Source organism: Macrobrachium nipponense, chromosome 16 (assembly GCF_015104395.2).
Source record: "Macrobrachium nipponense isolate FS-2020 chromosome 16, ASM1510439v2, whole genome shotgun sequence".
In the NCBI taxonomy this organism is placed as follows: domain Eukaryota; kingdom Metazoa; phylum Arthropoda; class Malacostraca; order Decapoda; family Palaemonidae; genus Macrobrachium; species Macrobrachium nipponense.
Window position 1 is genome coordinate 61932217 of NC_087209.1, and position 14103 is coordinate 61946319.

The 14103-nt window shown below is 35.7% G+C and overlaps 1 protein-coding gene and 1 long non-coding RNA gene across 2 annotated transcripts in view; one reads left to right on the plus strand and one right to left on the minus strand.

Annotated features, from left to right (window-relative positions):
- Nucleotides 1-4749, minus strand: part of LOC135195768 (ribose-phosphate pyrophosphokinase 1) — a 47952-nt gene extending 43203 nt beyond the window's left edge. Inside the window, exon 1 of the mRNA XM_064222221.1 lies at nucleotides 4515-4749. Within this exon, the coding sequence (XP_064078291.1) occupies nucleotides 4515-4519 (5 nt within the window). The 5' untranslated portion in view covers nucleotides 4520-4749. The remainder of the gene's footprint in view (nucleotides 1-4514) is intronic.
- The window catches only part of LOC135195769 (uncharacterized), a 39354-nt gene that overhangs the window by 6358 nt on the left and 18893 nt on the right, over nucleotides 1-14103 (plus strand). The gene's annotated exons all lie outside the window — the stretch shown is intronic.

The following is a 14103-nucleotide window of genomic DNA, read 5'->3' on the forward strand; positions in this document are numbered from 1 at the left end:
TTTTTTTTTTTTTTTTTTTAAGACTAGAGCCGATCTATCTCGATACATGATGCAGCTAATCTACATTTTGTGGTGTTATGTTAACTTGAACGGCATCATCTGCGTATTCTAAGTGTCATACTTTTGTATGCTGCAATTTAAACCGTCTTCCTTCCACCTGCAATCCTATTCATTGTAAAATCTACGAGAGAGGCAAGCAGCCAGTGTGAAGTAATATTCCCCGCTGCACCCACTTGACAAGGTTCCGTAAACACCTACTTTGGATGTCCTTCGTTCGTGAACATTTCAGTTAACTTCACACATTAAACAAGATCATACTGGTTTACGAACTCCAACAATGCCAGTCTCATAATTAACGAAAACCACATGTGGAGTATTTTTAAATTCCATAAACTGATGCACATTATAACCTAACGTTCAACAAATTCCAAACCCAGTTTGTTTCACTATAACCATCTTCCCTTCCAATTTATTTCCTAAGTCTACTAGACATAAACATTAAATATTGTAATCACAGCCAACTTAAGTGCTAATAGACCTTTAGTGTTTTTTCTAACTTAGCCTAGTCACCCACTTAAGTTCTCTTGCAATGTTTTCCAGTTCCCAGTCATTGAGATTTGTTTCCTCAATTTTACTGTGTGTGTGTGTGTGTGTGTGGTGTGTGTGTGTGTGTGTGTGTGTGTGTGTGTGTGTGTGTGTGTGTGTTGTTTTACTTCAAAAAGGGGAAAATCTCTGGTGGTTGTTGTTGCAATTTTTTTTAATTATCGGAGCGGGGATACCCAAACCTTTAAAAAAAAAAAAAAAAAAAAAACTTGGTGTCAACGAAATCCAAGGAATTCATGGGAAGTACGCTTGGTCGAATGTTTAAGTCTGAGTGTACTTACATGAGAGAGAGAGAGAGAGAGAGAGAGAGAGAGAGAGAGAGAGAGAGAGAGAGAGAGAGAGACCTGTGTTATAATGCTGTTGAGAGAAGAGAGCGAGAGACGAGGAGAGAGAGAGACGGCAGAGAGAGAAGGAGACAGAGAAGAGAGACGAGGAGAGACATGTGTACTACTTGCTGAGAGAGAGAGCGAGAGAGAGAGAGAGAGAGAGAGAGAGAGAGAGAGAGAGAGAGAGATTCATTCATTGTCTATGACGAATTACATAAGCATGTTGTCAGGCGGGAAACCACGCTGCCATGACCGGCGATGGAAATAGCATCAACTTTTGATAAAGGAGATATGATTGCATATACCTCGTTAGTGACAGATCTGACTTCCGTAGAATAAAAAAATGAGTGTCATCGTATGGTTATCGGTTATTCATCTTGCCCCAGATATAAGTTATTAGACCACATACACACTCAATATGAGAGAGAGAGAGAGAGAGAGAGAGAGAGAGAGATTGTCAACCTCTACATGAAGTCGAGTCTGTGTTGTGCACAGACACGGCCCTCGAGAAGCCCTTAGAAGTTTGGCGAGAAACTGATGAAACAAATTGGTGTCAATTGTGGCTTTTGAAGTCCGCTGGCAACTTGGCCCGTGTTTCACTATAACATCTATATATCACCTATAGTGTCAGTGACACAGAAGCAGGTGCATAAAGCACACCGAAATAACAAACCCTGGAGCTAAAGCTGCTAAAATGATATTCAACAATTTGAATTCTACAGATCGTACGTCTGGCCGAAATGCTCAATAGGGACAGAACTGACAGTGTATTTGATATTCAGATATACGCATTGGCGCAGTTGCCTCTTCGCCTACTATCTCAAACTCCTGTTAAGTTAAATTGGATGAAACATGAGATGAAAGCATTTGGGATATAAACGTAAAATCACAAACAATGCCCCTGAAGTTGGGAAAATATCGGAAAACCGCCAGCGTCAGGGAAGAATGGTTAGTAAAGCAAACAAACGCGTTTTCACCATAACCTTGAACTTCCTGAGGCATACATATGTGGTCAGGGGATGACCCCAGCGATGTTCGTGAGAGTATGGAATAATTTTAGCTAGATAGTGGTATTGTCTGATAGCTTAACATGACCAAAAAGTCAGATAGTACGTGACAAGGTGACATCACATTAGCTTCAGTTACCCTGACAGGAGGAGATATGCGTCTAGGGATACGATTAGGGTGGCCAGACGTCCTGCTTTAAGCAGGACAGTCCTGTTTTTGAGCATTCTGTCCTCTGTCCTGCTTTGCCTTAAGAAGGACAATAATAATGTCCTGCTTTTGTCAGTCTAAAAAATCAGAGTTGTCATTCTGCTGAATGTTGAAGTGAGATTTGGTTGACTATTTCTCGCTTTATTGAATACACTAAAGAAATGCCAAAAAGAAAGACTACATTTAACCATGAAGGACCACGGAATTTGGATTTATTTCTAAAAGCAGAAAAGGTGATTAATATGCACTTTGCACAGTATACCAATGTGATATGGATATCGGTTGCACGGGAAAAATTGCAATTGAACGACAAGCTGCCTCAGATAAACATAAAACTAACACTCGTAGTGCTAGCACATCATCAGTGTTATCATATTTCTGCCCATCTCGATCATCTCAAGATGATAAAATAATGGCTGCAGAATTGTGTAGTGTATCCTGTGAAGCATCATCTATCATACAGAAGTGTTGATTGTGGAGTAAAAGTTGACAAAGAAATTTATAGTGACTCATTGATAGTGAAGGGAGTAACGTGTGGGAAAACTAAAACAAAAGCTTTGTGTGAAAATATTCTAGCACCGTATTCTGTAGAAACATATTAGGAGTACATCAAAGAACATGGATTGCCCTTTTCAATAGCAACTGATGCTTCAAACAAAGGTGCAACAAAGTGTTTCCCAATACTTTTGAGATACTTTCATTTTGAGAAGGGAGTGCAACATGTCTTTCTTGACTTTTACAGTGATAACAATGAATCATCCGAGGCCATAACAAATCAGCTGTTATCTAAACTAGAGACTTCAGGTTTGGATCTGAATTGCTTTCTATGAAAGAGCTATAAAGTACTTAAGTGAAAGGTATGACTTCTCTGAAGACAACTTTCATAACAAAGTGTCAAAATTAAGTCTAACAAGAATTCTGTGACGCAGTCAAGGCTTGTAGCATTCAAGAAATAGACATGGATGAATTATATGAAGAGTATGGGATTGTGGAGGCAATTATCAATACTCCTGAGATGAAAGATAGCCACAGCGAGGAACGTTATATCAAGCTGTTCAGTAGAAGTGAGGTCCCTTTAACAAATCTGAAGAAGGCGAGTGCTTATATTTTCTCAGTGATGACTCCAGCTTGGACAAATGAGAGAAATCGTCGGCAAGTGGACTCGGTCAAAGCAGAGCTCCAAATTTGTAACAACTTTACAGAAGAATGCCCTGCTATGTACAATAACTTTTTGGCAAATAGAAACCTCTTAAATATGGCAAGGAGAGGGGCAAACTACAAACGTTAGATTGATAATTCAGTAACTCCTTTATTTAGTTTCTAAAATAATGTTAATTTTTTCACCAATTTTTACTTTTATTATTATTATTATGTACTAAATTGTCCCATCATTAATAAAATTGAGCATTAATTAATTTCAGTTCTTTATTCTTATACTATTTGACAAATTAACGCTCATTTATACACACGCGCGCGCACACACACACACACACACACATATATATATAATATATATATATATATATATATATATATATATATATATATACATCATTTTATATTTCAACCCCTCAATATCACATGTTCAATTTAGGTAAAAAATTGGTGTTGGCAAAAAAAAAAAATTATTGTCCTCCTTTTTGGGAATTTTGAAGTGGCCACCCTAGATACGATAAGAGTTGAAAGATATGATAATGTGGATGATTTTAATTACAAGAAATGTACGGATGAATCTTGTGTGTAAGAATACTTAGTGACAATATATCATGCTACGATTAAACCAAAATGACTACGATCTGGCTATCATTAGCTATGTATCTAAGTTCTCGCTGACTTGATAATCCTGTCAGGCTGAATACCAATACTATTAATTTGAATCCCTCTCTTTTCAGAGTTCCCGAATATACTATATGCTAATCGCTCCCAAAGGCTTCCTAGACGAAAGAGGCCGTCCCGGGACACGGTTAACTTAGCTAATTATCAGTCTCTGAGGGGCCAATACGATTTGTTTTTCTTTTTTTACCATTGGCTACATCAAGTAGTCGTCATATCTCAATTCTTTCGATCATTCTAAGTCTCCAGTCTTCGCAATTAAAATTTGCGTCATGTTTACCTACCATTTTGACAAGGTATACGAAAAATTTGTCAGTTTTTGGTCCTTATTCTTGATCTACATAACATGTCAACTTAGGTCAACGGTTTGTATTGATCAATGAGTGGGAAAAGCGGCTTTTAGAGATACCAAGTTATCAATTAAACCTACATGTTGGCAGTTATTTTGGTTCCAGTACACATATAATTAGTCATTTAGAACCATATCAAGAATTACCTTCCGTGATGAAATTATGAGGAAATATGAACACTCCTTACCCCATAAGAACTGCGTTGCAGTAGTCGCACCCGAACTACGTCACTACGTCACCCTTCTCCAATTAACCGTCTTCAGAATCTTGTAAATGGTAACAAAACTTTCCCATACTTCGGCCAGTAATTTGCTTATTTTTATCCTGCAGTTTATTGTGGATTGTACAAGGTTATCAGGTCTCTCAAAATTCCAACTGTTAATCAAATGTATATGTCTATGGGTAATGTTCACTCACCAGAGGCCAACCAACAACTAATTGGTTCAAATGCGTTGTTTATCATTCATTCACAGCCGAACAGTAAGCAATTCGACGGTCAAAGAACCACGAATCAAACGTGTTTGGTACCATACCTCTTTTTTTATATAACACCCTTAATTTGCAGCAAGCTATTGCCTGATGTTATTAATCACTCGTACTAAAGAATCGGTAGTGACGGCGGGCTCGTAAACATAATTCACGAGTTTAAACATACTAATATATTATTTAAGCAAGTCATGAATAAATTTCATAACTATTGAAGCCCCCAGACCATGAAATCACGGCCGAAATATTCGCCTTTAACTCGAAAACATCTAATTGGCAACACTTCTGTTGGGGTGAATAGGTGAACATTGGTCCTCTCTGAGTGAAACCTCTAATAAGCGTCTAGTAGTACTTGATGGTTCTCGGAATATTTCGCGGTCAACATCTTGTTGCGCTTTCCCAGAAAGGGCGCGAGGACGTAGTAGTATCATGGAATTAAACTTGATGATTATAAGTACGAGAATGATAGTTTCGTCGGAATTCTAAAACCGCTCCCAGAAAAACTTCATGAATGGAAATTCCACTGCAACTTATTGATGCAGATTAACTTTCTATTTGTACTCACGTTAAGAGTATTTTGGTATAGTTTCACGTATTAGGAAATTATGTTTTTTTTAGTTGCTAAGTATGGTATATAATTTTAATTTGATTTAATTTGCAAATTAATCCAGATTTCAATCCAACCAACTTCCCATGACTAATTCCAGTCAGCTTCGCATGACTAATTAATTTAATTGTAGATATTAGTTATTTATTATTTATCATACCGAAGTTTGCTTATCAAGATAACGACCCTATGTCCCGTTCAATGTGACTATGAGCTTAAATATAATAATAATAATAAATAATAACTTTACCTAAAAACAACGCTACTGAATCCTCTAAAACATAATCATAAATGTCTAAAAGCTTATTACACACAATATATAGATATATATATTAATATTATATATGTATCTATATTATATCTAGATATAATTATATCCTATATCTATTTATATATGTAATGTACTAATATGCATATATATGTGTATATATATATATTATATATATGTATATATCTTATATATATATATATATATATATCTTATATATATATATACCTACCGTATTCTAATCTCTCTCAACTAGTTTAAATTCTTCAGTTATTATCGCCCTTATACAAGGATGTCAAAAGAGCGAAATCAGTATGCCGTGGCAAAAACGTCTTTGCAACTTCCCCCTAAAGCTTAAAGGGATGTTGACGTCTACAGTTCTTTAAACTGCACAAAGTAAGTGCATCTAGGCAATTGCGTCTGCTAGCTCCCGTCTCGAAAGATGTCTGTCACATTACTGTTTTTTTTTTTCTCTCTCTCTCTCTCTCTTTCTTTGCGAGAATGACATACGTTTTTGCGCTTGCTGAATTAATAACTATTCGATTTTATGAAGGTGTAACACTAAACACCGTTTGGTAAATATTAAGTAGACGGCCGCGCGAAGATATCGTTTATATTATTATTATAATTTGTCGACCACGCGTTACAGAAATGTGTGTATATGATGCTTTGATCCCCGAGGGGCTAGTACTAAACACGGTGTCCCATGGAGCTGGTTTTTTCCAGTCTGTCCATCCACCTTTGGTGTTTGCGCATGGCAACACTGCGTTCCGGGCTTTATATAATATCCTATTTCGAATATTAACGGTGTAATTCGCATACAGTAAATTATTAAAACACTTTTCAGTTGCAAATGTACTCCCAGATATCCTTTTATTTACCTAAAATTTAGACAGGGTAACTATTTAAAGCCTGGGACGCAGTGTTACCAAGTGCTACCACCACAGGCAGATGGACAGATGGAAAAAAACAGAGTATAGTACCTCGGGGTAGGTGACGCGTAGATAACCAACCAAAATAGCACCAAAAATACTTACTGTCCTTTGGTGCCTGTTTATTGAGACAAATCAGATAAATGGACAGTTTGAAATAAAAGCCGTTATATTAATAAATCCGTCGATTGACGAAAAATCTCGAGGACTTTTCCCAATAAGTGAACAATAAAAAAAAAGTCAGATTGAAAATATTGGGAAAGACAAGCTTGATAACGGGTCAACCACCGATGTATACTTTTCATGTATGAAAAGGAATCACGAAGCAAGAGCCCGTGCTGGGATAAAGTTCTGCCGAACACCAGCAACAATTTTGACTGTAATATTTCCTTCTAGATACAGTTAAAATTGCGAAGAGAGAGAGAGAGAGAGAACTTTGTTGATAGGCAAAGTACAGAGACGATACGTTTGCAAAACCTATTGCTTGGACGAGAGAGAGAGAGAGAGAGAATGTTAGTCAGCAGCTTGACTGCAGATATTGCTGCATGCGGCATTGTATCATTCGAAGTTGCATGTCATGGGAAAATTAGCATCAATGCAGTTTATCATTAGAGGTAATAACCAATCTGCATGGCAGTATATAAGTGGAATGCAATATTGCAATTCGTATCAAAAAGGAAAATGACCCTGTAAGGGAAATATCTGTAGAAAATTTAATCATATAAAATCCTTGGTAAAATTAGATGACTAATAAGTGATAATTTAAAATTGATATGCCTTAGAAAAATGACAAAGTAAGGCGAATTGCTAATCTATAGTATGACGCATTCGGATTATGGAAAGATGCAATGGTTTACCAATGTATGTGAGGAAATAGATACTGTGGAAATAAGAAAGAATAGATCCATAATAATGGTAAAAAAAAAGCATGAAGATATCATACAGAATTAAGTATGTCAAAATGTATAGCAACCACTAGCGAGTTCCACTGTAAAAGTCTCGTGCAAATCTCTACGGAAATTGCACATACAATATCAACGGTCCTATAGAGTATAGACTAAGGTTCTCTACAGAGGTAATCTTCAAAAATGATGAAATTAAATATTAATGTTGAAAGGGAACTAAAATCAAAATTTAGTGATTATGAAATCTAGAGAAACGTTAATTGTCTACTTAAAGATTGCTGGTTTGAGGAAAAATTCTAAATTAATGAAGCTGAAGTAGCTTGAAATTTGTTTTGATCTTCAATTATATATATATATATATATATATATATATATATATATATATATATATATATATATATATATATATATATATATATATATATGTATATATATATATATATATATATATATATATTATTCTTATAATGTAAGTTTTGTAATGCAATTATAATTTTGGTAATATGATTAATTCACCTCAGAACCTGCGTATCATGTTATGAAATGTATGTTTTTGTGTTCAGATTCCCACATTTAAAGGTAACACATGTTAAGTAGTGTAACATTTCCTTTTTAAACATACATAAGGCAGAGAGAGGAAAAAGTAACGTAAGACAGAGAGAAAGAGTAAGGTTGTTATTCACATCTCAAGAGGGCCTGGGCCAGCTGATTTCTTCATCTGCGCAAACATGTAGGGACCTCCCAGGTAGCATCGAATCCTTCGAGAACCTTCCCTACAATAGTGTTATTCATGTTTAACATAGAGAGATGACGTAATATGTTTTTGTCTTGAACTAGATGTTAATCGCCCATATGCCATACGCTTATGGGGATAGAGAACGATTCATTCAATTCCGAGACCTAGCCGCTGGCGTGAGGGATAGTATCTCTCTCTCTCTCTCTCTCTCTCTCTCTCTCTCTCTCTCTCTCTCTCTCTCTTGCGTGAACTGTTTCATTTCCGTAATGTAATTCACGCTTATATATAAGGTGGTCACTCATTTTTGTATAATTATTAGTAATATATGTGTTGTTTGTGGAATCTGAACATAGTGTTATTTTTATTAGTTTTGTGAAGGCGCCCACGAAAGTGTAGACATATGTAACAGGCCTTTTGTTTGAGTGAGAAGTTGCAGCTGAGTATACAGGTATTTTCAAATGTTTTGAAGTGCACTTCGAGGTTTTATTTTACGTGTGGATAAAATTATAATTTTTATGCAAATTTTCTTTTGCTTTGTTCTTTTGACATGTCCATTTCATATGCTTAATGTTTGTACTGTCAATGCTTTAATTGTTTTCATATTATGCATTATGTTTTTGCATTGTCTTTATTTTGTTTAATTAGTTTGAATTATTTTGATTGTGTAAATTTTGAATCTTACACTTGTGAATTAATTTGTATTTAATTAAATTCCATTTCAAATTTTATTATTGCTTTGTAATTCAATTTAATTAATTTTCTTGATAAACTTTGATTTAATTTTGCTTAATTAATTCAAGAATTAATTAAACTTTTGTTTTCAAGTAATAAAACATTCCCTGAGACTGTGAATTTCACTTATAAATTTTGAATTTAGAAATAAATTTTTGTATTTGAAATTTATATGAGTATTTAATTACAACACCAGTATTATATTTTATTTTCATTTAGGTAGAAATATAGAGTGATAATTGTGCCGTTTCCCACAAATAAATCAGAATCAGGGAAATACTTAAATTTGAAATTGTAGGAGTGATGCCCTTTAATTAAGATTACCTCACATCTATTTTAATGAACTTAGACTGATTGTTTTCTTGACTGTTCAGTTCTATAAGGGATCACTATTACCTTTAGAGTATTCAGTCGTTTAGTATATGTGATGAAGGGTCAGGTGTCTGGCTGTAGTGAGGTAAGTAATAACCAGGTACTTGAACAAACTGTGCCCTAAGTAAAAAGGGTGTCCCAGACCCAGGAATAAAAGGGTTCCTTGTGCTAACAAGTACAAATGGTAAGTGAAGTACCCAGATACTTGGCAATTTGGGTTAACAAATATTAATGGTGTTCAGACACAGATATTTGGCTACTTCGTGCACCAAGTATTAATGGTGCCCGGACCCAGATACTCTAGGCCACTTCGTCACAATATATATATATATACTTTAATCTATATATATCTATATATATATACCATATAGATATATATCAATATATATACAGCATTGTGGTTTTCCTCGCCATTTTATTATTATTATTATTGTTATGATTTCAAACTGAGAGAAAGAAAATGTAGAAGATTGCAAGGAAAATGAACTACATCAATATTATGCAAATATAGCTTAAAAAGTTCGATTTGGAATTTCATATTTCGTCAACAATATTCCGATTATTTCGCTCTGAATTATTCCAGACTGTCCCTTTGTCAATAGGTTTAACACACCTTAACTTTATATAATAAGGAAACTTTGAGAAGACTAAATAAAACAAAAATAATGCTCATTAAATTTATTCACATTTTTTTCTTTATCAATCTCATTATCATTCATAATCGTGAATTTTACCAAATTAAGGGTGTCAGTTTAATAATTTTACAGTGTACTTTGCGGATAGCAGGCCGTGGATAGTAGGGATATAGTCCATCGAAGTAGTAGTCATTACGGATAGTCTTCGTCAGCAAATAATCCAGAAAAGGGCTTTTGAATAGTCATTTCGGAAACCGGAAGTTAACTATGACCTCCAGAATGAAGAATACGACGCTGGTGGCTGCTCCTGTAATGAGAAAATAATAGGTTATAAGAGTTCTTATATCGTTGAGGACAACGGCATCCTGATAATGTGTTTTGATATATGATGACACCTGGATATTTAGGTAGATGTTATCTTTCCAGACACCATTTAAGCGAAAGTGCTTATACTGTATATGTACTATATATTCCCTAGGATGGGAATATATTATTTATTATGTAAATAATACAAGGAACGGAGTATAGGCATCGAAGCCCTGTTCCTTCCCATCCTGTGACCCCACCCATGCCCCCTTCATACACCTCTCCCCCTCACCCCCACCACCACCACCACAGATTGCCCCCACTCAGCCTAGCGAGGAAGATCGACTAATACTAAAACATCCAAAAAGTTTTGCCATCGTTACAGAGAGAGAGATTTTTTTTTTTTTACATAGTTTAAACGAAGCAGTTTATTTTCTTTGTTGTTTTTATATTTACCTATACCAAAGAGAGAGAAGATGCCGAGGAAATCTCCTATAGCCAGAGGCCTTAGAGTCGTGCTCAGTTCGGTGTCGTAGGGCTGGAGGCAGTGCGAGATGTTGATGTACATCGGTGAAAGGATTTTTTCCATGACGCCCAGCTCCGTCATGCTGTCGATCCTGTGAATGAAGAAGAAAATGACTCGCAGTAGCACGAGTCTGGAATTGGAGAAACAAATCCACAGGTATGTATGGGTACTACATATATTTCAAAATGAATCTGCACTACAGAGAGCTTTCGGGAATCTGTTTCTTTTCAGGAATCTGTTCAATCAGATTGAAGAGTAGAACCGAACAGAAACAGATTCCCGAAAGCTCTCTGTTACAGATTTATTTTCAAATACGTATATGTACCCATACATAACTGTATATGTTTCTCCAATCCTGTAGCTACAGTTTTTCATCTTGTTCAGGAGCAATGAGTATAAAAGCTGGCCTTTGAACGATATAATTACCCAAAATCATCATTATCTGAATAATTTGTCTTGGCGTTTAGGGTTTTATATTTAAGCATTAATTGTGAAAATGAAAAAAAATAGCACTCTTTATCCCCTTCACATTGTCTCAACTAATGGGTTTAATATCCATTAGCGCGGTGTGGTGTCCATACCTGAATCCGGGAAATTAAAAGCTATATCGTTTAAACGATTCGGGCAGCCAGACTAGGCTTTGGAAAAGCATTCTGATATTTTAAAGACTTTTTCGCGTGTTTTCTTATTCATCATCGAAACATAATAATGTACGTCAATTATTCAAATGCTTAATTTACAGTCAAGAAGTCGCTAATTCGCTGAAGGGTATATAGCTTTTAATTACATGGATTCAGCTATGGACACCAGACCGCGCAAATGGGTATTAAATCCATTAAAGAATGCTCATTTTTCATTTTCAGAATTAAGGCTTAAATATAAAACACTAAACCCAAGACAAATTATTCAGATTATTATGATTTTGAATAATTATATCGTTCAAAGTCAAGTTTTTATCAAAAAAAAAGGGCAAAACATCAAGGCCGAAGACATTTTAGCCATTACTCCTTATTTAAGAATTACCAGATAATATTTATATATATTGCTATGTTTATATAACGACTGCATTGTTCAAGTACTTATATCTTCTCAGTTCATGACATGGTAAAGTAAGACAGAGGAAAACTGAATAAAGGTGAAAAGTAAAGAGGAACTGAAAGATCTCACAGTCTGTTGAACTTGGGCAGCAAAGGTGACCCTTTGGTGAATCCCATGCTGTACATAACTGTCATGAAGCCTTTCCGGGCCACCGAAAATCCGCAGCTCCCAGTCTAGACAGAAAGAGAACAGTAACTGTTATGTAATCGCTCACTTCTTCATTCTACCCTCTCTTTTCAGTTATTTCATAACGCAACTGCGATGTTTTCCTCCCTTTAAACCTTTCAAACATTCTTGACTCAAGTTCCCTTACAGAGCTGAATGCGTTCGTAGTTCCCAGCACTAGGCTTATGGGCTAAATTCTATGAATACACACACACCCACACACACACACACACACACACACACACACACACACACATATATATATATATATATATATATATATATATATATATATATATATATATATATAATCCTTCTTCACATTCGTAGCAATGACTGAAGGTTCGTAAACAACGTTGTAAGAGGTTGTAATCAGTGTTGTGCTGCGATTTTTGTTATATGGGAACTGAATGAAAGAAAGGTTGTTAGTACTTGCGTCTTCATAAATGCAACACGGTCTAATATTTATTGATTAAGTGCAGTGTATAGATAAAGATTATTGATAAAGTTCAGTGCATTATTATAGATTACTATTAGTAAATTGTTGTAAATATTCTCTTACCGTGGAAAAGGTTCTTGCGACATAATTCAATGAAGATGTTCGCGTGAACATGCCTGAAACAGAAAAAAAGAAATGTAACTGATAAGTGTAAAATTTTAAATAATGTGTTTTTCACAAATAAAAAGATTTCATGCTATAGTTATGTCTTCTGTAGCCTCTGCTTCAAAGTCACATGCTGCATTTAAGTTTTCTGTAGCTTCTGCTTCGAAGTCACATGCTACAGTTGAGTCTTCTGTAGCCTCTACTTCAAAGTCTTATACTACAGTTAAGTCTTCTGTAGCCTCTGCTTCAAAGTCACATGCTACAGTTATGTCTTTTGTACCCAGTTAAGTCTTCAGTAGCCTCTGCTTCAGAGTCATATGGTACAGTTAGGGTCTTCTTGTAGGCCTCTGCTTAGAGTAATTTATTGGTATAGTTTAAGGTTCTTCTGACCTCTGCTTCAGAGTCATATGGTACTTAGTAAGTCTTCTGTAGGCCTCTGCTTCTTGAGTCATAATGGTACAGTTTAAGTCTTCTGTAGCCTCTGCTTCAGAGTCATATGGTACAGTTAAGTCTTCTGTAGCCTCTGCTTCAGAGTCATATGGTACAGTTAAGTCTTCTGTAGCCTCTGCTTCAGAGTCATATGGTACAGTTAAGTCTTCTGTAGCCTTTCTGCTTCCAGAGTCATTATTGGTACAGTTAAGTCTCTGTAAGTCTCTGCTTACAGAGTCATATGGCTACAGTTAAAGTTTCTGTAAGCTCTTGCTCAGAGTCATATGGCTCTAGTTAAGTCTTCTGTAGCCTCTGCTTCAGAGTCATATGGTACAGTTAAGTCATCTGTAGCCTCTGCTTCTAAGTCACATGCTATAGTTATGTCTTTTGTACCAAGTTAAGTCTTCTGTAGACTCTGCTTCAGAGTCATATGGTACAGTTAAGTCATTCTGTAGCCTCCTGCTTCTAAGTCAACATGATATTAGGTTATGTCTTTTGGTACCAAGGTTGAAGTCGTTCTGTAGGCCTCTGCTTCAGAGTCATATGGTACAGTTAAGTCCTCTGTAGCCTCTGCTTCTAAGTCACATGTTACAGTTATGTCTTTTGTACCCAGTTAAGTCTTCTGTATACTCTGCTTCATAGTCATATGGTACAGTTAAGGCATCGTTAGCCTCTGCTTCTAAGTACATGCTACAGTTTATGTTTTGTACCCAGTACGCTTCTGTATACTATGGTGCTCATAGTCATATGGTACAGTTAAGTCATCTGTAGCCTCTGCTTCTACGTCACATGCTATAGTTATGTCTTTTGTACCAAGTTAAGTCTTCTGTAGCCTCTGCTTCAGAGTCATATGGTACAGTTAAGTCATCTGTAGCCTCTGCTTCTAAGTCACATGCTATAGTTATAGTCTTGTGTAACAAGTAAGTTTCAGTAGCCTCTGCTTCAGAGTCATATGGTACAGTTAAGTCATCTGTA